The sequence below is a fragment of the Artibeus jamaicensis genome, unplaced genomic scaffold, assembly GCF_021234435.1.
Source record: "Artibeus jamaicensis isolate MK-2021 breed Jamaican fruit bat unplaced genomic scaffold, CSHL_Jam_final contig_384, whole genome shotgun sequence".
Taxonomy (NCBI): Eukaryota; Metazoa; Chordata; class Mammalia; order Chiroptera; family Phyllostomidae; genus Artibeus; species Artibeus jamaicensis.
Genome location: NW_026521810.1, coordinates 15,280,871 through 15,308,599, shown reverse-complemented (window position 1 = coordinate 15,308,599; position 27,729 = coordinate 15,280,871). Strand labels below are relative to the sequence as shown.

The 27,729-nt window shown below is 38.3% G+C and overlaps 1 protein-coding gene across 1 annotated transcript in view; it reads left to right on the top strand.

Moving 5' to 3' along the window:
• The window catches only part of DNAH6 (dynein axonemal heavy chain 6), a 243,147-nt gene that overhangs the window by 83,904 nt on the left and 131,514 nt on the right, over positions 1 to 27,729 (top strand). The window contains exons 30-37 of the mRNA XM_053664561.1: positions 4,703 to 4,840; positions 11,313 to 11,480; positions 13,448 to 13,596; positions 14,964 to 15,071; positions 17,636 to 18,191; positions 18,912 to 19,034; positions 25,017 to 25,199; positions 25,753 to 25,896. Of these exons, the coding sequence (XP_053520536.1) occupies positions 4,703 to 4,840; positions 11,313 to 11,480; positions 13,448 to 13,596; positions 14,964 to 15,071; positions 17,636 to 18,191; positions 18,912 to 19,034; positions 25,017 to 25,199; positions 25,753 to 25,896 (1,569 nt within the window). The remainder of the gene's footprint in view (positions 1 to 4,702; positions 4,841 to 11,312; positions 11,481 to 13,447; positions 13,597 to 14,963; positions 15,072 to 17,635; positions 18,192 to 18,911; positions 19,035 to 25,016; positions 25,200 to 25,752; positions 25,897 to 27,729) is intronic.

Sequence of the window (27,729 nt, the reverse complement as noted above, 5' to 3'; positions counted from 1 at the left end):
ATAAGTAAAATCTTTAAAAAAGAGAGAGAAATGAAAATATATGTCCACATAAAACACAAATGTTCATAGCAATATTATTTATAATAGTCAAAAGTAGAAACACTCCAAATGTTTATCAGCCAATGAAGGTCTAAACAAAATATGGTATATCTATATGTGGTTAGGGCCTAAAATTAAGTTTTAATATTATATGTTGCTTTAAAATCTGATAAAGTCGGTAGGGTCTCAAATGGCTAACTGCAAGTTCCCCTCCCAACACTGTATTTGCTGATAATATCTCCTAGTCAAATAACTCTTCTCATCAAAGGGATGAGACACAGTCCCTGCTTATCACTGGCAGGTGTCAGTTCCTTGCCAACCTGCAGAACTATTCAAACAAGCTTATAACATTTTCCCATTGAAACCAGGGAGTGCCCCACCTTCTCAATACTAGAAAGGCTGCCTCCCAGAGCCAAGATAAAGAAGCAACCCAGGTGCCCATGAATAGATGATAAAGAAGTGGTACCTAGCTCGTGGATGAATTAGAGTGGGTCTCTCCCTCTCTCCTTCCCCTCTAAACATAAATAAATAAATAAAAAATTTAAAAAAAAAAAAGAAGTGGTACCTATATTCAATGGAATATTATTCAGCAATAAAAATGAATAAAATCTCACCATTTGTGACAACATGGATGGATTTAGAGAAATACAATCACCATATGATTTTATTATATGTACTTATAAAGAACAAAATAAATGAACAAACAAAATAAGAACTGACTCATAGATACAGAGAACAGAATAATTATTACCAGATAAGAAGGGTTCCAGGGAATGGGGAAAAGGGTGAAGGGATTAAGGGATACAAACTGGTAGTTACAAATAGTCACAGTGATATAAAGTACAGCATAAGGAATATAGTCAATAATTTTGTAATTACTATGCATGGAGCCAGTTAGATCCTTGAAATATCAGAGGATCACTTTGTAAAGTATATGATTGTCTAACCACTATGTTATACACCTGAAACTAATACAAAATAATATTGAGTATAAACTGTAACTGAAAAATAAAATTAAAACAATTCAAACTGTAAAGATCCAAAATTAAAAGTGAAAATGTTCCTCCATTTTCACATCACATAGTACCACTCTCCAGAGACAAATTTTCTGATTGTGTTTGTTTGTTTTTAGTTCTTCTGGTGATTGTTATTATGTGTAAAAACATGTATTTATTACTATATTTACATATATCAACTTTGAACATTATCTGCCAACTGATTAAATCAAGATTTTATTAGATATGACCTTCCCACTTTCTGTTCCAACTTCATTTCCTGGTTTTCATTCATTATATAATATCATTCTACCATGTCAAGGTTTATGAAATTGCATCATTCTATAATTATTCTCTCTTTGCTTTGCCTAGGGGGTTGAATATAAAAATGTGAATCCATTATTCAGGACTTATAATAGCAAGGATTATTTATAGGAATTTAATGGCATAGTTGGGCTCATAGAGAAGGATCAGTACATACATCATGACCCCTTCACTATTCAAAGGAAAATGTTCCAAGCATCAGAGTTAATGTGTTGTTTTTTATTTTCTTTTCAACTTTCTTAACTTCTTCTAGGACAATGTTTTTCAGATTTGGGTGTGCTTGAGAATCCCCAGGGGGCCTTATTAAAATGCATATTCTAATTCTGTAGAATGTGTGGTGGGTGGGGGAACTGAAATTTTGCATTTCTAACATCTCCCCAGATGATGCAATTTGATACTGGTCCACTTTGAGAAGCCAAGTTCTTAAGAAGCTGTGGATCTCAAACTGCAAACTCTGGACCAACAGCATTAGCATCATCTGGCAACTTGTTAGAAATGCACATTATCAGGCCCCAGCCCCTACCTCCTAACTGAGAAACTGGCTCTGAAGCCCAGCAATCTGAGGTTTTCAACAAGCCCTCCAGGTGATCATCTTGCACACTCACTGTTGTGGGACATGCTGAGCTGCCGCTGTTCTTTGTATCTTGGTTTTTTTCCTTATATTTCCTTTTTATTTTGCTAGACTACTTCCTTGAGCATTTTTTTCCATTTAAGTCTATGGATATTCTGGACAGTCTTCATCTACTCACCTACTTCATTGATAATTCGGTACAAGGTGGAATCATAGGTTTAAAATAATTTTTCCTCATGATTTTGAAACCTTTATTTCATTGTCTTCTAGCATCAGTTTTGCTACTAATAAGAATGATAATAGCTCAATGTGTTTGAGGAGGTGAGTAATATTTTGCTTTCTTTCTCTCTGGAAGCTTAAAGGGTTTTTCCTTGATCCTTGGAGCTCTGAAATTTTACCAGGCTGGATATTGATGAGACAGTGTTATTCTTTCATTTTATTTGACATTTGCTCTACTTTTTAATCAAGGAATGCATTACTTTCTTCAGCTTAGTACAACTTCATTTTATTCCTTATTTATCATCACATCTCTGTTCCTGCTCTGGACCTCCTACATCTGTTCTCCACTTCTCTTAAATATTCTCACATTTTATTTTGTTTGTTTAAAGTAATTTTATTTGTTTAGATTATTTTTCACATAATACTCTTATTTTATCTCTTAAACAATGATCTCCAACATAAACTTATTCAAAATATATTACAGTGGCAGGTATATCTCACAGAACCCAAAAAAGAGTGGAGCAGGGCAGGGACTACAGCAACATCAAGGACGTCCTTGGCTGTAGGAGTCTGAGGGTCGTCTGTCCATAACCTTGCCAAGAAAATAGCAGGTTTACATTTTAAATTTCAGAACTGGGATTCTAATTGGTACGTTGGGTTCAGGTGACCACCCCTAGACCCATAGGTTGTATTAAAAGACAAATGCCATGTGATTTCACTTATATGTAGAATCTAATAAACACACAAACAAAATAGAAAAAGACTCATAGATGCAGAGAACAGACTGACAGCTGTCGGGGGGGGGGAGGATTAGAGGGCTGGGTAAAAAAGGTGAAGGGATTAAGCAGTACAGATTGGTAGTTGCAGAATAACCACAGAGACGTATGTTACAGCATAGGGAATATAGTCAATAATACCAAATGAATAGGTACCGGGCCAGGTGGTGCTTGAAGCAGCAGGGGGACCACTTTGTAAAGTACTTTCTAGCCACTTGGCTGTTCTTCTGAAACTGATACAAAATAATAGTGAATGCAAACTGTCCTTGAAGAATAAATTTTAGAAGTATATTTTGAATTCCCAAAGTCAGGCTAATAAATAAACTCTCAGAACATAACTCAGAAAGATAAACTGAAGCATATTACAAATTTTAAGATTTTATTTGAGCAAAAATAAATTTGAGTCAGGCAGCCCCAGACTGGACTGGTTGTCAGTGCTCCACTGACAGGAGCTAGAGGAATGACTCTTACAGAGAAAAGGCAGAAACAAAGCAAGGAAATGATTTGATTGGCTATTTTTGTACCCGTGCTGAACCCCAAAACTCAAGTCTCCAAAGGAAATTATAATTTAGATGGACACGTGTGCACATTCAGCAGAAACCATTAGAACTCTGCTGTGGTTCAAACCACCACCCTCACCTGCACAGTTCAGCTTGGCTCAGTGGTTTCCGTGTGGCCCAGCCTCTGCAGTAGCTCGTCAAGACCAGGAACATTGGGGTGCATAGATTCTTTTGAAACACCAATCCAGAAGAACCTATGCACCCCAATGTTCATAGTAGCACAATTTACAGTAGCCAAGTGCTGGAAGCAACCTAGGTGTCCATCAGTAAATGAATGGATCAAAAAAACTATAGTACATTTACACAATGAAATTCTATGTGGCAGAAAGAAAGAAGGAGCTCCTACCCTTTTCGACAGCATGGATGGAACTGGAGAACATTATGCTATGCCAAATAAGCCAGGTGGTGAAAGACAAATACCATATGATCTCACCTTTAACAGGAACCTAACCAACAAAACAAACAAGCAAAATATAACCCAAGACACTGAAACTGAGAACAGGCTAACAGTGTCCAGAAGGGTGAGGGGTGGGAATTTCAGGGGAAAAGGGGAAGAAGGGTTTACAGGAACAAGTATAAAGGACACGTGGACAAAAACAAGGTGAGGTGAAAATGGGAGGGAGGGAGGTGGGGAGGGTTGGGTGGGTGCGCTGGGATGGGAGTAGAAAGGCAGAAAACTGTACTTGAGCAACAATTAAAATTAAAGAAAATAGAAAACATTTCAAAATATGTAATAATACATTTAGAACTTAGGACTGGGAACCAATGGATACTATCATTTCAAAATGGAGTGTCAAAATTCTCTCAGTGTTAAAACAAAATAAAGTAATAATAGTTGTACATAAAAAAAAAAGACCAGGAAAGCTCTCCTTAGTAAAATTCTTCAAGATGTTTAAGTCCTTATATGTGTTTATTCCATGTGTTTCTTTGAGAACATGTCAAGAATTTACATAGGTCCGTAAAGGTTATGAAAAAGCAGGAAAATTGGTATTATGGTATTTAAAAATAAAAATCAGCTTCAGATTATTTAGAGAGAAACAAAAAGATGTTTCCTCTAATAGAAAGATGTTAACTTCTGACACAGCCCAGTATTCACATAAAACGATTGCTCATTCGCACATACTGCCTGTATTCTCTTTAATATTTCAGTTCATAATTTAACTTTTAAAGGAGTTCCACTATGTCATACCAAGTTGAATGGCATCATTTTGATTTCAGATGATGGGGCGCTTCTTTAGCGGTCTGGCACAGTCAGGAGCCTGGTGCTGCTTTGATGAATTTAATCGGATTGACATAGAAGTTTTGTCCGTGATTGCCCAGCAACTCATTACCATTAGGAATGCCAAAGCCGCAAAGGTAAGGCATGGGGCAACCATCCATGCAGGTAGCATTTCTTCAGTTTGTAATTAACTTGCAGCATGTTGTGTTTAGGAAAGACAGAGCTAACTTTAGCCTGAGTATTACTCATTCCCCATATAATCGTTGAGTACTGCGGCAATATGACTTACAGGGGATAATTAATTCCTCATCCAGGCAACACAAAAACAACCATATGTCAGATGCTGTGCTGAGACCTGGGGGCATAGAGTTGGCCAAACTGAGCTGCCACTCCTGTAAAACTCTGTTCTTCGAACCCCAACACACACACACCCCTCCCGCTTTCTTCCTCGCCTTTCCTATTCTCGATGTTGACCCTTACTTCTCTGCTATGTTTCTCTAATGTTGCTGCTTCTTCTGGGCTTCACCGCCTTCACAGTGGCTCCCTGGCTGAGCCTAGTGCTGCTGAAGAGATTGGAGGGGAGTCCTGGGGAATCCAGACTCTACTGGACAGGAAAAGCCAAAGAGTGTAGGATCAGATGAAGAGACAAATGTGGCCCCACTATTTAAAAAATGATTTAACTCATGTGAGCATGTTCCTGGAGAAGGGGTTCATATCAGGAGACTGAGTACGGTGAAGGATGGACCAAGTCCCTAGCACCCTGTGTGGACCTTCTGAGATAGCGGTCATGAGATCACCAGAGGACAGACTGATATTCAGACTGTATAAGCCAGAACAGCCTTGTCGGTTGCATAATATTTAAATAGCCACTGCCCCAAGCCCCTGAAGGGTCCCCCACCACTCACTTGGCCCCTTCCTGAAGAGCTCCTGTCCTCCCCAGGATCGAGGCATAGGGTTTATGACGACATAGCAAAAAGGGCCTTCGTATCCAACTCTAGCTTCAGGGACATGGGCCGTTTTTATGGGAATGTGCCCTGCTAAAGAGTTGTTAAATATTTTAATTACCACCTCTGCAAAAAAGCAAATTATAGAATGAGTAAAAACAAAGCAGAAATTGTAATTTTGAGCTGCTAAACTGTACAAGTTGTACTTTACACTTGTTTTATCTTCACACCAAATCTATGTGAAGTAGGTAGCATTTTCCAAAGGTTACTTACAGGTGAAAAGTATTCAAAGAAATTTCAGACTTCAGCCAAGATGGAGGCGTAGGTGGAAACATTGTGTCTTCTCGCACAACCAAGTTTAAAAACAACAAAGTTTTAGCAACAAAAATGCAATTAACCACAAAAAACTGAACTATAGGGGAAGTCTGACAACAACGAACCATTCAGCCAGACCAGTAAGAGGGGCAGAGCCAGCAGCAGAGTGGGTCAGGCAAAAAAGATCCCCCGACCCAGGCACGCAGGGAACCGAGGCTGGGTTCAAGGTGTGGGGTAGCAATGGGTGGACCCAGTGAAGGTGCCAGGCTGACCAAGGTCACATTCGCGTGCAGATAAACCAGTGAAGGAGTGAGCAGTGAGACAGACTGGGTAGACCGCAGCCACAAGAAGGAGCAGAGGGGACTGCTATTGCTACCTCTCTGACCCCACCCCCACACACAGCATCACAAACCAGCGACCTGGTTAACCCTACCCTGGTGAACACCTAAGGCTCCACTCCTCATATGTAACAGGCTTGAAAAGACTAAAACATGGCTCAAGAAGAACTCAAAGCCCCAGAGCTGATAACTCTAAGTGATGATGAAATAGCCAAGCTTTCAGATGCACAGTTCAAAACACTGGTGATCAGGATGCTCACAGAACTGGTTGATTTTAGTCACAAATTAGAGGAACATATGAAGGCTAAACTAATTGAAATGAATGGAAATGCATAGGAAACCAATAGTGATGGAAAGGAAACTGGGACTCAGATCAAGGGAGTGGACCAGAAGGAAGAAAAAAAATGACCAAACACAAAAGAATGAAAAAACAAGAATTCAAAAAAATGAGGAGAGGCTTAGGAATCTCCAGGAAATCTTTAAATGTTCCAACATCTGAATTATAGGGGTACCAGAAGGGGAAGAGGAAGAGCAACAGTGGAAAACTTATTTGAACAAATAATAAAAGAGAACTTTCCCAATCTGGCAAAGGCAATAGACTTCCAGGAAATCCAGGAAGCTCAGAGAGTCCCAAAGAAGTTGGACCCAAGAAGAAACACACCAAGGCACATCATAATTACATTAGCCAAGATTATATGAAGGAGAGAATCCTAGAAGCAGCAAGACATAAGGAGACAGTCACCTACAAAGGAGTTCCCATCAGACTGCCAGCGGATTTCTCAGAAGAGAACTTGCAGGCAAGAAGGGGCTGGAAAGAAGTATTCCAAGTCATGAAATACAAAGACCTACATCCAAGATTGCTCTATCCAGTAAAGCTTTCATTTAGAATGGAAGGGCAGATAAAGTGCGTTTCAGATAAGATCAAGTTCAAGGAGTTCATCATCACCAAGCCCTTATTATATGAAATATTAAAGGGACTTATCTAAGAAAAAGAAGATGAACCGTGAAAGGACAGCAAACTCACAGTTACTAACAACCACACCTAAAACAAAAGCAAACTAAGTGGACAGCTACATCAGGAGCAGAACCATAGAAATGAAGATCACATGGAGGGTTAGCAACAGGGGAGTGAAAGAAGGAGAAGGGGGGAGATGGTACAGAAAATAAGGAGCATAGATGGTAGGTAGAAAATAGATAAGGGGGAGGGCAAGAATAGTAGGGGAAATATAGAATCTAAAGAACTTGAGAAGTGATCATAAACTAAAGGAGAGAATGTGGGAAGGAGGGGTGTGCAGGGTGGAGGGGAATACAGGGGAGGAAATAGAACAACTGTAATGGCATAATCAATAAAATATATTTTAAAAAAAAGAAATTTCAAAACATTTTTGGAACACTATAGACCTAAATCTATGTGACCCTAAAGTCTGAATTCCCCTGCCTCCCAGTTCCTCTGGGGAGGCCTGTATTAAATGCAGGGGCCTCCAGATGTAGCATAACTCGTAAGTCATTTTCACCTGCTGAGCAATTAGCTGAGAGCAAAATTTGGGGGTTGTGGGGAAAGAGTACCAAAAAGAAGGGAGTGGAAATAGAAGCCTTGCCAATTGGAGAGCAATTTTCTTTGACCATATGAGGTCAAAGAAAGTAGAAGGAGACTTCTGGCCAAGATGGAGATATAGGTAGATATACTGAACCTCTTCCCACAACCAAAAGAAGGACAACAACAAATTTAAAAACAAAAAATAACCAGCACTGCCAGAAAGATGAGCTGAGTGGAGATCTGGCAACCAAGGAGTTAAAGAAGAAACATTCATTCAGACCAGTAGGAGGACCAAAGATAGGCAGCCAGGGTGGAGAGGATGCATGGCAAGAAGCCAACTGGAGGACTGGGTGGGTGAGGTGGCGGCTGGTGGAGCAGGCAGTCCCTCATTTGCATGTGGGTAAACCAGGAGGAACAACTGGGGAGAAAGACTGACTGTGCAACCCAGGGTTCCAGCATGGGTAAATAAAGCCTCAAAACCTCTGGCTATAAAAACCTGTGGGGGTAGCAGCAGCAGGAGAAACTCCGAGCCTCACAGGAGAGTTCACTGGAGAGACCCACAGGGTCCTAGAATATACACAAACCCACACACCTGGGATTCAGCACTAGAATGGCCCAATTTGCTTGTGAATAGTGGGGGAAGTGACTAAAACTTAATCAAGAGCCAAGCATTGGCATTATTCCTTCTCTGACCCCTCCACCACATATAGTGCCACTACACTGAGGGCTGGGCTGCCCCACCCTGGTGATTACCTAAGGCTCCACCCCTTAAAACATAATAGGTGCACTAAGACAAAAAAAAATATATATGGCCCAAATAAAATAACAGATCAAAGCTCCAAAAACAGAACTAAGCAAGAAGAGATTGCCAACCTATCAGATGCAGAGTTCAAAACACTGATAATCACAACGCTCACAGAAATATTGAGTATGGTTGTAAAATAGAGGAAAAAGTGAAGACTGTGAAAGTGAAATAAAGAAAAATGTACAGGGAACCAAGTGAATGGAAGGAACCCAGGACTCAAATCAATGATTTGGAGCAGAAGGAAGAAATAAACATTCAGCCAGAACAGAATGAAGAAACAAGAATTCAGAAAAATGAGGAAAGACTTAGGAACCTCTGAGACAATGTTAAATGTTCCAACATCCAAATCATAGGGGTGCCAGAAGAAAAGGAAGAGCAAGAACTTGAAAACTTATTTAAACAAGTAATGAAGGAGAACTTCCCCAATCTGGCCAAGGAAATAGACTTCCAGGAAGTCCAGGAAGATCAGAGTCCCAAAAAATTTGGACCCAAAGATGCACACACCAACGCACATCCTAATTACATTACTCAAGATTAAAGATAAGGAAAGAATCTCAAAAGCAACAAGACAAAAGGAGACAGTTACCTACAAAGGAGTTCCCATAAGGCTATCAGCTGATTTCTCAAAAGACAGCTTACAGGAAAGAAGGGGCTGGAAAGAAGTATTCCAAATCATGAAAAGCAAGGACCTATATCTAATATTGCTCTATCCAGCAAAGCTATCATTTAGAATGGAAGAACAGATAGAGTGCTTCCCAGATAAGGTGAAGTTCAAAGGGTTCATCATCACCAAACCCTTATTATATGAAATGTTAAAGGGACTTACCTAAGAAAAAAAGATCAAATCTGTGAACAATAAAATGACAACAGACTCACAATCATTAGCAACCAAACCTAAAAATAAATAAAAACGGAAACAAACTAAGCAAGCTTCTAGAACAAAAACAGAATCACAGAAATGGAGATCACTTGGAGGGTTATCAGTGAGGAGGGGGGAGGTGAAAGAATGGGGGAAAGGTACAGAGAATAAGAAGCATAAATTGTAGGTACAAAATAGACAGGGGGAGGTTAAGAATAGTGTGGGAAATGGAGAAGCCAAAGAACTTATGTGTACGACCCATGACATGAACTAAAGGCAGAGAATGCTAGTGGGAGGGGATAAGTGCAGGGCAGAGAGAGATAAAGGGGAGAAAAAATGGAATAACTGTAATAGCATAATCAATAAAATATATTTTAAAAAATTTAAAATAAAGCCAAATATGTAACTCCCTCAAAAAAAAGAAAGTCCTCAAAAGGAGGACTTTTGAGAGTAACCAAATCTCATCCTCGGTTTTGCCAAAGGCCAGATGAGATATTTGAAATGAGATGAAAAAAACTAAAGCACAGAAGTTTAGTTTTGAACAACACAAACAGGCATTTAGTGGCAGCAGGACGACCTCCAGTTGTACCTTCCAGCATCTTCTCCTCCTGGATATGACACATCTCCCAGCCCTGTGCTCTTCCCCTGCCCTTCGCCCCATCTTCCCCTGTACGCTTCATGTTCTTCGTGGTGCCTTCACTCAGTGGTCCCACTAGACCTGGAATTCACCTTGCATTTTCCCCATTACTATCGACTCCAGAATCTAACCCACTAAGTTCATTTACTTTTATCTGCTAGATGCTGCATATCCCCAATGATAACCCCATAATTCTGGCTCTCATCCCCCCAATAACAATTCCTTACCAAGTCCCCATCCAACATCTCTGCTGCCGTCTTTGACCCTATCACTCTGCTCAAAGTTCTTCTCTGCTCCCCCATCACACACACAGGACAAAATCTAAATTCCTTAGTCTACCATACAATATTCCTGATGCTCAGGCCCTGGCCTACTTACATATTCCTCCTAGAAATTTACCCTTGAGCACAGTGTATAGCTGGTCATTTCCTGAACATGCAGTGTAGTTTTTTGCTTCTGCTTCCTTTGACTGAAGTAACTGACCTGCTTGTCCATGTAAGACGGCCCTCCTCATTTTTCAGTTCCCTGGCAGGCTTCCCCGCCCCTCTATGGGCCTTGCTCCCTGTTGGCTTTGCACACACCTCCACTCCAGCATCTAATGCATGGCTTGGTCATGGTTTCCAGATCTCACTCAGCAAGCCCAGGAGCTTCTAGACGGCTCAGAATGAGTCTTCTTCAGCTCTCTACATCCACACATAAGCCATTGCCTCACCTGCAACAGATGCTTATCATGTGTTTGCTACCGAAGAAAACTAAAGGGCTAATTCCAGTGACAAACCTGGGCCTCAATCACTCAAGGACTAAGATCAGATTAGATTTCTTGGGGAAAATCAAAGTGGGGGTGAAGAGGTTTATTATCTGTTAAGTCTTAAGTTGAATTGAGGAGGCTCAACAAAAGGTGTTGAGACCTAGAAAATTGTAGGATTGGGCAGGATGAAATAGTTGGGCAAGGTGGGGGGCAGAGAGGCAGAGAGCAGGAAACACTGAGCCCAGAAGAGACTGGGAGTGGGTAGAACCAGGAGAGAAATATTCCCTGTTGTCCAACAGCAAGATGCAGATCTCTGCCTGAATGCTCCATTACACAAATTTTGACGCCAGTAGCTAGCAATCACGTGAAAGAATTTACAAATGCCTGGAGAAGTGTGAACTTATACTTTTTCTTTCCTTTAAACAGCTCTCTAGATTCATGTTTGAGGGGCGGGAAATAAAGTTGGTTATGACTTGTGCAGCCTTCATCACGATGAATCCTGGATATGCAGGCAGAACCGAGTTGCCAGATAATTTGAAAGCCCTGTTTAGACCTTTTGCAATGATGGTTCCAAATTATGCGTTGATTGCAGAGGTGAGCTTCACATTATAAAGCAGAAAAAACTTAAACTTGTTTCTTTTATTTGCCATTTGAACCTACTGAAGTAGAAAGTTTTCTTTATGAATGCATCCTGGCAAAGGTTATCATACATCATTTGCTCATTAAGAGTAGATAAAATTGTTTTTGCTTATAATGTTTTGTTCTCTCTCCCTCCGCGTGTCTGTGTAAATGTTGTATCCTAATGCCTAGAATGGTATCTGGAATGTAGTGCGTCCTTAACACTGGAATGAATCAATGAGTTTAATTAAGCAGTTCATTGAGATATATCAGTTCATGTCTAGAAATTAAAATGTCTGGATCCATTCTAAAAATACTATATTATTCTCACTTCTCTTTGTGCATTATTTTTTATTAGAGTCGAGGGTTGTTGAGTTGCAGCAATGCTAATCACTGTAATGGAGGGAGGGGCTTGGTTTGTAAGTCTGTAGCAGCTTAGTAAAAAAAGTCATCATTAATCAATTAATTATTTGTCCTTTCTGTGTCTACCTAGGAATCTTTTTTTAAACTGTTTTGTTTGTTTTGTTTCTTGACACTTTTTACAAAGGTATATAATTTATATACAGTAAAGTCTGCAGATCATAGGAGTTCTTACACGTGGTTACTCCACACATCTAAACAATGAAGCATGATATTCTGCCTTCTCAGCCAGCCCCTGTTCTGATTGCTAGTAGCAGACCCACTTACACTGACATGGATTGGAGGACAACCAGTTGAGCACCTGTGTGACCATCAAGACCAAAACAGAGGACATTTTCAGGATTCTAGAAGGCCTCTTGTGCTTAGCACTGCATTTTATAACAACACTATCCCCTTTAGAATGAATTTTCCAAAGCACAGAATATTCCTGTGGCTAATAATTCCTTTGCTAACAGCTAATTTAAAATATTCCTTTATACGAAGTTAGAGTAATTACCTAAGAACAGAATAAACCATGCCCAAACCTACCATTAGAAAAATTACAACTTTTGTTAGTACAATGCTTATATCATCTTATGGGTCCTCCAGCACCTCCTGTGGTCCAGGTGGGGCAGCAGGCTGTTAAGGCAGGTGGCGTCTCCATTCTAGACCCTCTGTGGACAGGGACAATGAATGTCTTGTGACCATTGTCCAAAGCTGGTAAGAAGAATAGGTTTAGAACTCAGTCCATCATTGTGTTCATATCTCATGTTTCATTGTTTTGTTATATTACTCAGTAATTAATTGAAGTAATTTAAAAATCCAGTCTACTCCCACTGTAACAGTGCTATTCCCACTGTTACAGACTGAGCGAGTCAGGTCTGTCATCAGTAAATGTTCTCAATCACCTGCAGTGTGCAGAACTCTGTGCTAACAAGTAGCGACAGAGCAAGCAGACAGACAGCAGTGAGAAATCTCCGCATCATTTCAAGTCCCAATTCTGAGGTCACCTGCAGTGATTCAAGTAGGCTGTGGATTGGAGGAAAGGTCCACACCTCGGCTATTATTGTTGATTACTAACTGCGGATGCAGAGCCTTGTCAGAGGCGAGGTAGCCTCCAGGGCAGGGAGAGGCTGCAAACCTTTGTGCAGCTTCCTTTGACTCCAAGCGAGCCTACAGGGAGCACCCTGCCATCACCGATGCCCTCAAGTGAGAAGCTCAAGTCTTGCTTTTGTACTCGGGCCTTATAACACCATCCAGCCTCCAAGATGTGAACATTTTCAAGCAGTGGCCTCTCTACGTTTTGAATCAGATGTCACTATACAAAGAAAGCAGAACCCATGCCCAGGCCTTCCAAATAATATCCCACCTTCCAACTCCACGTGGCACAGAAATCCCTTTCCCCTTCAATCTTTACATTTCTCTGTCAAGCGATATAACAACTTGGAGAGCTCTAATGCCTAAAGTAGATTTTTAATACATTGGTATTATGCTAATACATTTTTTCAATATACTAATAAGCATTGCATTATACTTTTTTCTAGGTAATTCTCTACTCTGAAGGATTTGAGTCCAGTAAAACATTGGCAAGGAAAATGACTCAGATGTACAAGCTCTGCAGCGAGCAGCTCTCCCAGCAAGATCACTATGACTTCGGCATGAGAGCTGTGAAGTCTGTGCTGGTCATGGCCGGGTAAGAAACCAAGATGGTCAACAGTGAAATTTCAAACACATGGAATCAAATGTGTTAAATGGGTAATTCACAAGCTGCTCTCAAAGTCCTCTGCTAGGTGATTATTAACGGTTAGCTGCTGCCATTGTCATCATTCCTATCTTGCCACCCCATTCCACAGTGAAAGGGGGCATCTTTCCTCATTCCACGTCAGTTCTCTGCTGTGAGGCCCAACCTAGTTGGCCCCCCACCTGAGCCTGACTCTAGACCAGGCTTTGGCTAACCTTCATTTCCCTTGAACTTATCATGAACATTGGATTTTGGTAAACAGAAGTCTTTACCAACATAAGATCAATGACTAGACTTAAAAAGCATATAGTTCTTTGTACATATCTGACAATTAAGTCAAGCGTGTCACCTGAAAAAGCCTGAAGCATTTGGAAACTTCAGTTTCATCCTGGTCTTCAGTCCAGGCCTTTGTCCAAGTCTTTACCTCTGTCTTCTTCACTGTATCCAAGACTGAACGCTGCTTTCTAGTTTCCAGTAAAACATGAGCCTTTCCTCTTTTCAGGCCCCAACTTCTCCCTTCATATCTTGTTGCAACCCCTGCCTCTGGAATCCTAGGCGTGTCCACAATCTCTGAGGGAATGCTCCTTCTCTTCTGTCCTTCCCGCAGGCCATGACTTGCTGCTCTGCACGCTGAGGGCCCCTTCAGGCTGACTCCTCTATCCCTGGGTTTGGCACAAATATCTCTGCCCTTCTATAGACTCTCTCTTTTTTTTAACCCCCGGATACAGTATTTTTTCTCTTCACAGGATTGCCACATTAGGAGAAGGAATATGGAGTTCAGATGCACTTGCACTTAAAGAACACACCCACCGCCCAGTGGATAGGGCAGACAAATGAGCAATCATCCAGGGTACTAGTAGTGAGGGCGACCAAAGGGCTGTGCCCAAGGTTTGCCCTGAGAGATGGAGGGACTTTCTGAAGGAGCAAGACATTGGGTTGGGTTCTGAAAGAGAAATAAGAGCCAGTAAAGGAGAAAAACAGGGTGTTCTGGGTTGAGATAAAAGAAAGTCACAGGGATGTACATCAGCATGATGACTTCAGGGATGCCTGTAAATTCAGGGAGGATTGATGCAGGAGGTTGAGAAAATGTCCTTGTCATTCTCCTCAAAGCTATGTAGCCAGTACCTGACTTCTGCACATGCTCTGATAGAGATGGACGCTCAGGATGAAGGGAGCAGGATCCTTTCCTTCCAGCAGGAACTGCAGTGGGCTCCACCCACACAGCTTTCTGCGTGTGGAATCCCTGATCCATGGGTTTGGAAAATCACATTCAATATTATGTTCTCACAATGTCATCTGAATTAATCTTTTAAATTTAGCTCTTTAAAAAGAGAGAACCCAGACCTAAATGAAGATGTGGTGTTGATAAGAGCTTTACGGGACTCCAACCTGCCAAAGTTCCTAACAGAGGATGCTCTTCTGTTCAGGTAAGTTCCTACCTGTTCTAGAAAGAAGCACAGCTACCGTGCAGAGGTAAAAAATAGTCTTATCTGCACACATGTCTCTCTAACAAGATAATGCATTTCTCATCTTTTCTAGAGATACTTACTGCATTTTAAAATACACAAGTTTAAAATAAAGGCATTAAAATTTTAGTGTCAGTCCAGTTATTTGTCCTCAAAATATTGATATCAGGCTGAGTGCTATACAAATTAGCATTTAGTTATAAAGTTATTTATAACTAACTTATTTTGAGAAAATAAGTTATTTATAACTAACTTATTTTTCTCCTCAAATTATTGATCATCAGGCTGAGTGCTATACAAATTAGCATTTAGTTATAAAGTTCCTGATCTAAGAAATTTCCCACCCACCAAGAAACAGATTTGAGCTTAACATAAATGTGATTGCTTTTATCAGTTTATTTCTACTTTTATTACTTAGTTTTGTTTACTTAAGACATATACATGCAGTAGTTTTAAAAATAAAAGTGTCATAAATTAGTCTGATGAAGAACAACAATTCCCTGTCCTTCACCAACTTTCTAAAGGCAAATCATTTCCCTTGGTTTATTCGTTCATTCATTCATTCATTCATTCACTTTACTATCTTCATCCATTTTTTAGTCCCATGTCTCTTCCATTTGTTTTTATTTTTCAGCTTTAGATATCAGCTATTAAATTATTAACAGGGAAATGAAGCTCTTCTCCTTGACCCACCTTCCCTGTGTATTGCAACATAATGAGCTAAATATCTAGGATTTTAATAACTTATCATAGCTACAATAACCAGGGAACAATATTTCCCTGGTTATTAAGTTTTCTAGCTTCTTATCTTCTCTACATTTATTATTTTAGTTCTCATTTTGTAACCCTTTACCCACTTTCCTATAAATCTAACATTGACTTGTCTCCAAGTTTCCCAGAGTGTAAGCATCCTAAAAACAAACAAACAAACAAATAAACCTTTAATTAAACAAAATATTCTACTAAATTTGTCTCTCTGGAGCTCTGCACTCTGCTCTGGTCTGGTTACCCGTGGCCCCTGGTGCACATCTGCCATCAGGGATTTCCATTTACAACTCAGCTGGGGATTCCCTTTGCCTCCGTCTTCCATCGGTGCCTGTGTCCCCAGAATATGCACCTACTCCCTTTTGGTAGGACACAGTGATGAAAATTCCTATACAGTTATCTTTGCACACTTACGATATTTGTATAATTGAGATTCCAGGAAGTAACTTTGCTAGGCTATAGGCTGATGGGCATTTTTAATTTAAATATCCTATCAAGATGTCCCCCACAGACATTTCATATTTATAAAAGTGGTTTTGTAAAATTACCCATTTCCCTTTGAATGTTTTAAAGAGAAACCAAAAGTCTTTAGTACATGGATTTCTTTAATTATTAGTGTCATTTCTTGTGATCATTTGTCATGTATATTTATTATTCTAAGAGCATTTTTTTCTACTTTGCTCTTTTACTTATTGATTTGTAGGAACTCACAAACTCTATCTGGTATAAAAATTGGAGATATTTCTCCATCATTCATTCTTTAAGTTTGTATATAAAGTCTTTTATCTCATAGAAGTTTGGGGTTTTTTTTACTTGTTTTTAGGTTTTTACTTTGTTGACATCTTTCTACAGTTGTAGATTTCTTGTTTTCCTTAGAAGGATCTTTTTACTACATGATGCCAAATTCAACTCTTACATTTATTTTCATTCGGTGCCTTTGTTGTCATTTTATATGAAGCTCTTTACTATATCTCAAATGCATTTGCATGTGTGGTGTGAGTAGGGATTTAGCTTATTTTTTACCCATAAGAATGCTTCATATTAACTATTTCTCACAGAAAGTTAATTTTTCCTTTACTCGCATTTTTACCTCATACTAGTTTTTTTATTTTTATTTTCATCTTAGTTTTCCAAGTATCTACACACAGTAATAAACACATGTAAATGCATCTGGGGAAAGTTGAGTTAAAAATATGATATTAGTCCTGGCTGCTGTGGCTCAGTGGATTGAGTGCTGACCTTACCTGTGAGCAAACCAAAGGGTTGCTTTCAATTCCCAGTCTTATGACACATGCCTGGGTTGAAAGCCAGGTCTCCACTAGGGGGCACATGAGAGGCAACCACACATTGATATTTCTCTTCCTATCTTTCTACCTCCTTTCCCCTCTCTAAAAATCAATAAATAAAGTATTCAAAATACATATGTAATGTTAAAAGTAAACCAATTGATTCATCACCTTGGCACTATGCTATGTACTGTGGACAATATAAAAACACGTGAGATATGTTTCTCACCTCAGAAAGCTTCTAGTATACTTAAGAACATTGGTCTACAGTACAAGAAACAAACAAAATCAAACACAATAATAGGCAAATGATGGATTCTAGTGTAACAAGTAGGATATACTAGTACTGTGCATGTTTAGAAAAAAAGATCAATGAGAAAAAGCTATTTTAATGTTTAATCAATTATTTATTAAAAATATGAATAAAACTCAATGACCAATGGCTCTTAATTGATTTTATTTTTATTATTTCAGTGGAATCATATCTGACCTTTTTCCTGGAGTCCAAATTCCAGAACATGATTATGGTATATTGCAGTCAACAATTATAGATGTCATGAAGAAACAGAATCTTCAGCCGGAGACAAGTATGGTTAAAAAAGTGATACAGTTCTATGAGACTATGCTAGTAAGGCATGGTGTCATGTTAGTTGGGCCAACTGGAGGTGGCAAGACCACAGTCTACCGAGTACTAGCAGAAACCTTAGGGAATTTGCAAAAACTGGGTATAGACCATCCCTTTTACCAACCAGTTAAAACGTACGTTCTTAATCCTAAATCCATTACAATGGGTGAATTATATGGTGAAGTAAATAACATAACCTTGGAGTGGAAAGATGGTTTGATGGCATTAAGCGTCCGAGCAGCTGCAAGCGATCCTTCAGAAGACCATAAGTGGATCATCAGTGATGGGCCAGTGGACGCTCTTTGGATTGAGAATATGAACACAGTGTTGGATGATAACAAGATGCTTTGCCTGGCTAACAGTGAGAGGATTAAACTCACGCCTCAAATCCACATGCTTTTTGAGGTAAATATTTATGTTGCACTGTGGAGTGAACAAATCATTTGTTAGATTGGCATACCACCATAACTATTTTTTCTCACACTGGTGTATTATTACTACCTGTAAGGCCTACCATGGTGTTTTGTTTATATACTAAATACTTATTAAACTGCCTGTTTGTACTGTATCGTCCATCCTGACAACCACAGTCTCTCAAACATTCCTGTCTCTCTATGAACAAGAAATACAATAAATTCTGGCTTCCCCAGAACTTGTTTCTTTTCCTTTGGAGTATTTAGTATATATAGATGAACTCACATAATTTGAAATGTTTTCTAAGTTAAAAAAAATTATTGTACTTAAAGTAAATAAATTAACCCAGTGTGGTAGGCATATCTGGTGGAGGGATTGAAAGAGTAATGTGAACCAACTACACTGACAAAATACTATGGAAGATAATATCTTTTTTGTATTCATTCATCAAGCATTGATTGAATGCGGGCTGTATGCTAAGTATTAGATTAGGCATTGGTACAAGAATAAAACAGGAGAAAAGAGAAAAGAGAAGGGAAAAGAAATACCTAATCCCTCCCATAAGAGGCTGGCAGTATCCTACTAATGGGTTTTTTTTTCAACTCATGCTTCACTTAACTTTTCATCTCCATTTCTGATTACTTGTAGCTCTCCCACTGCCTCCCTTATTTTATTACTGGTCCTTCAGTGTTCAACTTTCTTCAATTATAGGTGCAGGACCTGAAGGTTGCCTCTCCTGCAACTGTCAGTCGCTGTGGAATGGTGTTTGTGGATCCTGAGGAACTGAAGTGGATGCCTTATGTTAAAACCTGGATGAACAGTATTTCTAAAAATGTAAGTGCAACCAGATGCTCCCCAATGTCTCGATTTGTCAGGGCTCACACTTCCCTTGAGTACCCACACTGCAATAAGATAAGGCTTCACTGTACTTAATGGAGGGAATTCTCCAGAAATGTTTATGTGCTCCCCAAATCTGTCCTCATTACTTATTACCTCAGCCCGCGAGTCTGCGCATTCACTCTGGTTCCTGCCTATTCTGCCTGGTTTCTCCCCAGACTGGTTCCTCTCAAGGTCAACCACAAACCACTTCCTTGACTCTTCAAAACACAGCTAGAACCGGGTGGGGCATTTTAAAAGACTACAGAAAGCTTGGAATGATGACAGAGATCACAATGAAAAAAAAAAAAAAAAGACATTTCAATCCACTTTCACAGTTTTTAGACTTTAGAAACCCTTAACACCTCTGACAGCCAGAAAGAAGCAAAAAGCAGTTTACCTCCTATTCAGTCATAGGTTCAAGACCCCAGACACAGTCTAACCTCAGAAGCACCATTCTACCTCTAGTAAAGGAAAGCCATTACATTATCATTCACAACAGCTCAGTTCCATATTAACCTCTGTGCCCTCTCCATTCTGAAACAGGGTTTCTCTTTACCATAGTTTAACAAGCCATCTTCTGAAGTAGTTTGCCCCATCCCAGCCCCCTCTCCAAAAAGCCATCTTCTTTTTGCCTCTCCGTCTAAAAATGATTTAGAAAACGATCATTTTCCTTATTCTTAGACTTCAACATTTTAACAATATTGTGGTCTAGTCTCAGAGTACCTTATTAAAGAAAGTACAGAATTGAGCATTTATCATGGCTACTACCATAAGATTTTAAACCTCCCAAATCCACTCTTTAAAATTGTATGGACATTATCAGTTAGAACAGTTGTAGGTGTATGGGAAATTTTAACAAAATACAGAGGATTCTCATATTCTCCCTCTCTTTCAAAGAGAGTTGCTCCTGTTATTAACATCTTGCACTGCTGTGGTACATTCATTAAAATTGATCAATCAATATCATCAGTACATCATTGATATTGTTACACTGATACATTATTGATGTGTCAATATTAAGGCACATCGATAATGTATTATATCTTATATTGTTAATATATTATCAATAATGATGCATTGATACTTTAACTCAAGTCTGTAGTTTGCATTGAGGTTTACTCTTTGTGTTGTATGATTCTGTGGGTTTTATAAATATGTAATGTCATGTATCAACCACTATAGTTATCATACGGACTAATATCACTGCCTATATAATCTGTGCTCCACTTTTTCATCTATTCACTCTCTCTCAACTCCCCAAAACTCTTAGTATTTCCATAGTTTTGCCTTTTCCAGAATATCATGTAGTTGGAACCATATAGTATGTAGTTTTTTCAGTTAGTAATATGTATTTAACTTTCCTCTATGTCTTTCTGTGGCTTGATAGCTCATTTCTTTTTATCATGGAATAATATTATGTTGTATAGATTTACCAAGTTTATTCATTCACCTCCTGAAGGACATCTCAATTGTGTCCAAGTTTTGGTGATTATGAATGACTATAGTTTAAACCCTCTATGACATATAGAAAAGTATTAGGAGAGTAGATCCTAAGAGTTGTTTTATTTCTTACTGTATCTACATGAAATGATAGATGTTAACTAGTCCTATTGTGGTCATCGTTTTGTGGTACAGTTGGCCCGTTAACAACACAGCTTTGAACTGTGCAAGTCCACTTATACAATGTAGATGGATTTTTTTTTCAATAATTGCAGGTCAACCCTTTGTATCCATGGGTTTTGCATTTGGGAGGTTCAACCAAATGTAGATCAGTAACATTATTTTCCCATTCCCAACTGTAGATTCCCAACCACTGATTGAAAATACTACTTTTGACACAGAGTTGGTTAAATTTGTGGATGCAAAGGGTCAACTCTACAGTCAAAAGCAATATGTGAATCTTCAGCTGTGTGGGAATTGGCACTCAAAACCCCATGTTGTTCAAGGCTCAACTGTATATGTAAATCAAAGCCCTCATGCTGTACACCTTAAACTAATACAGTGATGTATGCCAATTATTTTTCAATAAATGGGTAACAGATTAAAATCAGAATAAGTTCCCATAAACATCTATGTTCAGGCTTTTCTGTGGACTTTTTTCAACTCATTTGAGTAAATAGTAGAAGTGTGATTTCTAAATCATACAGTAAAACTATGTTTAGCTTTGTAAGAAACTGCTAGGCTGTCTTCCAATTTTGTTTTCCCACCAACAATGAATGATCGTTCTTGTTGCTCCACATCCTCACCAGTGTGTGGGGGTATTGGTGTTTTAGTAAGTGTTAAATAGGTGGGCAACTGTATCTCAGTATTTTAATGTGCAATTTTCTATTATATGTTGTTGAGCATCTTTTCAAATGCTTATTCGTCACTTGTATATCTTCCTTAGTGAGGTATCTGTTCAAATCTTTTGCCCACTTCTTTTTTTCAAGTATATTTTATTCATTATACTAATATACTTGCCCCAGTTTTTTTTCTCCTTTATCTCCCTCTGCCCCATGCCCCCCCCTTCCGGCATTTCCTGCCCTAGTTCATGTCCATGGGTCATACATATAAGTCCTTTGGCTTCTACATTTCTTATACTATTCTTAACATCCCCCTGTCTATTTTGTACCTACCATTTATGCTTCTTATTCTCTGTACCTCTCTGCCCTCCCCCTCCCTTCTGATATTTCTCCATGTGATCTCCATTTCTGTGATTCTGTTCCTGTTCTAGTTGTTTGCTTAGTTTGTTTTTTATTTTTGTTTATATTTAGGTTCAGTTGTTGATAGTTGTGAGTTTGTTGTCATTTTACTGTTCATATTTTGGATCATTTTCTTTTTCTTAGATGAGTCTTTAACATTTCATATGATAAGGGCTTGGTGATGATGAACTCCTTTAACGTGACCTTATCTGAGAAGCATCTTATCTGCCCTTCCATTCTAAATGAAAGCTTTGCTGGATAGAGTAATCTTGGATGTAGGTCCTTTTCTTTCACAACTTTGAATACTTCTTTCCAGCCCCTTCTTTCAAGGTTTCTTTTGAGAAATCAGCTGATAGTCTTATGGGAACTCCGTAGTACATAAATGTCTCTTTTTGTCTTGCTGCTTTTAAGATTCTCTCCTTATCTTTCATTTTGGCTGATGTAATTATGATATATCTTGGTGTGTTTCTCCTTGGATTCAACTTCTTTGGGACTCTCTGAGCTTCCTGGACTTGCATGTCTAGTTCCTTCACCAGACTGGGGAAGTTCTCTTTCATTAGTTTTACAAAGAAGTTTTCAAGGTCTTGCTCTTCTTTTTCTCCTTCTGGCACCCCTATGATTCAGATGTTAGAATGTTTAATGTTGTCCCAAATGTTCTTAAGCCTCTCCTCATTTTTTTAAAATTCTTGTTCTTCATTTGGTTCTGGTCAGATGTTTATTTCTTCCTTTTGTTCCAAATTGTTGATTTGAGTCCTCATTTCCTTCCCTTCACTGTCGGCTCCCTGTGTATTTTTACTTATTTCACTTTGCATAGCCTTCACTTCTTCCTCTATTTTGTAACCATACTCAACCATTTCTGTGAGCATTCTGATTACCAGTGTTTTTGAACTCTGCAGCTGATAGATTGGCTATCTCTTTATTACTTACTTGTTTTTCTGGAGTTTGCATCTGTTCTTTCATTTGGGCCATATTTCTTTGTCTTGGCACATTCATTATGTTGTAAGGGGTGGAGCTTTGGGTATTCTCCAAGGTGGGGCAACCCACTTCTCAGCATAGTGGTGCTGCATGTGGGGAAGGGTCAGAGAGGGAATGATGCTGTTTCCTTGGCTCTTGCTGCATTTTCAGTCACTTCCCTTGCTACCCATGAGTGGATTGAGTCCTTTAAGGTGCTGATTCCCAGGAATCGGGGGTGGGTGGGTGGGCTTGTATGTGTTCGAGGATCCCATGGGCCTCTCCAACGAACTCTCCTGTGAGGCTTGGAGTTTCTCCCACCACCACAACCCCACAGGTTTTTATAGTCAGAAGTTTTGAGGCTTTATTTCCCCACACTGGAACCCTGTGTTTTGTGGTTTGTCTTGCTCCTCAGTTGTTCCTCCCAGTTTGTGGTCCACATGCAAATGTGGGATGTCCCAGTCCATGATCCACTGCCTTGGCACACATCCTCTCTGCTACAGTTTCCCCTCTCCACCCGTTCTAATAGTCTGGACGAATGTTTCTTATTTAATTCCTTGGTTGTTGGACTTGCATACAGTTCGATTTTCTGGCAATTCTCATTTTTTGTTTTTAAATTGGTTATTATCCTTCTTTTGGTTGTAGAAGGTAGCAAAGCCTATCTACCTACACCTCCATCTTGGCCAGACCTTTTGCCCATTTCTTACTGGGTGATTTGTTTTCTTATTGTTAAGTTTGAATAATCTTTTTTAATATTTTGGATATAAGTCCTTTATCGGTTATGTGTTTTGCGAAGATTTTTCTCCCAGTTTTGTTTGTTTTTCACTCTCTTAACAATCAACATCTTTCACAGACACAAATTTTTAGTTCTGCTGAAGTCCAGCTTGTCAATTTTTCTTTCATGGACTGCGATTTTGCTGTATCTAAAAACTCATATCTAAAGCTAAGGTCACCTAAATTTTCCATTCTGTTATCTTCTAGAAGTTTATAGTTTTGCTATATAGTTTTACATTTAGGTCTATGACCCACTTTAATTTTTGTGAAAGGTGTGACATCATTGCCTAGATTCAGGTTTTTTGCATGTGGATGTCCAGTTTTTCTAGCACCATTTGTTGAAAACTCTATTCTTTCTCTTTTTACTGCCATTATTCCTTTGTCAAAGATTAATTCACATATTTGTATGGGTCTATTTCTGGGGTCTCTATTCTGTTCCATTGACCTTTTTGTCTATTATTTTGCCAGTGCGAACTGTGTTGATTCCTGTAGCTCTATAGTAAGTCTTTAAGTTGGGTACTGTCAGTTCTCCAGTTTTGTTCTTTAATATGATGTTGACTATTTTGGGCCTTTTGCCTCTCCATATAAATTTTGGAATCAGTTTACTATCCACAAAGTAATTGCCTGGGCTTTTGATGTAGATTGCATTGAATCTATCTAAATCAGGTTAGAACAAACTGACATCATAATAATAGGACTTCCTATACATGCACATGGGATATCTCTCCATTTATTTAGATCTTCTTTGGTTTCTTTTATCAGAGTCTTACAGTTTTTCTCATTTAGATCTTGTATGTATTTTGTTAGAATTATACTATTTTATTTTGGGAGGTAATATAAATTATGTTTTGGTTTTCATTTAAAATTGCTCACTGCTGGTATATAGGGAAAGCAATTGATTTTTGTATGTTAACCTTGTATACCGCAAACTCACTAAACCTGCTTATTAGTTGCAGGATTGTTTGGTCAGTTCTTGGGACTGACATAGACAATCACATCATTTGTGAACAAAGACAACTTTATTTTTTCCTTCCCAATCCAAATACCATTTATATCCTTTTATGATCCTATTGGAGTAGCTTAGACTTGCAGTACAATGTTGAATAGGAATGGTGAGGGGCTACATTCCTTTTAAAATTTTTGGAAGTTATTTCTATTACCTTACATAGATATTTTTAATGTCTTCTTTTATTGTTCTTCTTTCTCATTGGTTCTAATTGTTAGAGATATCAATATAGCAGACTAGATGAAATACATATTGACAGTTTAACAAATGATTACAGAATAAAAACCTGTGTACCCATTACCAGATCAAGATGTAAGACATTCATCCGCCACCCAAAATCTTCCCAAGTGTCCCAAGTCATAGGAGGATTTTTTAAATGTTGTTTATTTTTGTCTTATTATATTTATACCCTTTAGTCTAAAAGTCAAAAAGTATATTCAATATAAAAATGTGAACCATCCCATTTCTAAACTTAATTACACATTTCATCTGGTCTCACTAAAATATTATTTGTTTTATTTTCAGCTGAATGAAGAAACCCAAGAATATATATTGAACCTTTTCCAACGTTATGTTGATGATGGTTTAAATTTTGTCAACAAAAAATGCAGCCAAGCGATCCCTCAAGTAGACATTAGCAAAGTTACTACTCTCTGTTGCTTATTGGAGTCACTGATATTTGGGAAAGATGGAATTAATTTGACAATGGTATGAAGGGTTTTACTACTGCTAGAAAGCTAGAAAATGAGATTACTGTATAGCTCCTTTGCAAATAAATAGCTCCAAATTTTCCACAATATGATCATTTAATTTCCAAGTTAATTTTTCTGGGGACTAATGACTGTGAATAGATTAACAGAATCTAAAAGTTGGAAAGAATGTTAGAGAGCCTACAGTTTACTCTTATATTCAATGTTTAAATTCTCTAACAGTCTACAACATATTTCTAATATGTGTCTGTCAGCAGCTGCTTAAATACCTTCATGCAGGCACAAACAGTTACATTGGTCAGTTGAAAAACAGCCTTGAGATTTTTTTTTTGGACACTTCTTGCCATCCACTTTCTCATCAGAGCATTTAAATTTATACTACTATAAAACATCATTTTGTGAAACATCTAATGAAATGTAAGAAGCATACACTCTGCCCTTTTAAAAATGCATGAGTCTACAGGAAAAAAAAACAGTCTTTTGACTTTGCAATTTAGGGTTCTTTTTGTGTTAACCTAAAACATTAAAGTTCTTTCTCTTTGTTCTTTTAGGAACAAACAAAACTGAACACGGTACTATGTCAGACTTTTGTATTCTGTTATTTATGGTCTTTGGGTGGAAATCTAACTGAAAGCTACTTGGACTCTTTTGATACATATATTAGAACTCAGTTCGATGACAATCCTGATACCAGGGTAAGAGCCCAATACAGTTCATTCTGACATATTAGCTCTAAATCATTGACACTAAAATGAAAGGCGAAAACTTCAAAAGCCTTAGTTCTACTGCAAATATAAATTCTTCACTAAAAGAGTTTCTAAAATCACTCATTCTTTCTTACTTTAGATAAAATTTATTGTATTAAATTTTTTAGGAGTCCTCTCCTAGCCATATGAAGAAATTAAGGTATAAAACTATAAAAAAGTTTCATGCTAAGAAATGAGTATTGAATTTGCGTTAGTAAACTTATTCTTCACAGTGTTATGGGTTAGCAATTCTGAAACTACTTTCTATAGATTCTAAGATTGAGCAAATAAATAAATAAATTGAGGATAATGGCAAACAGTTTTCTCACTGTTAGAGAAGGGATTTATAAATATGGAAAGGGAAAGATTTGAATACAGTTTGTTATTTGATTAGAATTGGAAATATTGGTACTCATGGATTCCATTATGTGTATTTGTGTATTTGCACATATACAAATTTTTATAGTCTGTGTGCTGAGTAGAACTAGAAGCAATGGCACCTCAACAGCAACATACACACCCAGTGTGCGGATTTCTAAATATTCTTCTCCACAAAAGGGAACTAAGCCTCCTTAGTGAACTAGCTAATTCCAAGACTGGAGCAGAGAAAGTGCAAAGTGAAACTAGAACATTTTCTTATGTCAGATACTAAAGAAGTGCTCAAAGAATGATGGGACATGTCAAAAGAACACAGGAGCCAGTTTGAAGGGGCTCCCACTAGCCAAATCTGGGCAGATATGAACATCAAAATAAACAATGGTATGGGGTCACAAGGCTTTGAAAGCAATAAAAACCTATGAGTCCATACTGATAATAAAATATACATGAAGAAATAAATACATGGAGGAAAGGAAGAGCTCTTCTTTACAGTAGAATACCAACTAGCCTGTAGAAGAGAAAATATGCAGTCAGAAAATCATTATATGCAACTATTACGGTAATAATTGGTTTAGGCAAGAATTGTCAATGTATACTAAAACCAGTGGGTGAAGGTTTGATTTAAAATATACGTAGTTTCAAAGTATCTCCTACAAATCACTGCTTAATTGCAGTCCAGATAAGAGAAAATAGTACCATTGCACTAAAAATCCTTATAGATACCACCTAAGTGATCCATTTAATGTTATCAGTATTGGGACTAACCTAAGCCGCCTGACACGGCACAGAGATAAGGAAACATTGCTTCTGAGGTAGTCCTTTCAAAAACACATAACCTGAATGTGCTGCTGAGGATGTACCTGGAATACCCAAACACATAAACATTCTATAAAATAAACTGGGCTATATTCGTCAAAAATGCCTGATATGGGAGACAAAGCTGGGGAACTTTTCCAGGTGAAAAGACCAAAAAAAGATACAACTAAATGCAACACATTATCCTGGATTAGATCCTAGACTTGAAAAAACAGAGCTATAACTGACATTATTATAACTATTAGCAGCCCTGGCTGGTGTGGCTTAGTTGGTTGGAGTGTCGTCCCATAAATCAAAAGTCACAGGTTTGATTCCTGGTCAGGACACATGCCTAGGTTTTGGGTTCTGTCCCTGGTAGGGGTGTCTCATCAATGTTTCTCTCCCTCCCTTCTCCTCTCTCTAAAAATCAATTAAATTTTTTAATTAAAAAAACTTTTGGCAGTATTTGAACATGGACTATAAAGTAAATAACATATCAATACTCAGTTTTCTAATTTTGATCATTTTACTGTGGTCATATAAAAAAATCCCTGTTTTTTAGGAAATACACAACCAAGTATTTAAAATGTGAAATAGTATATACAACCA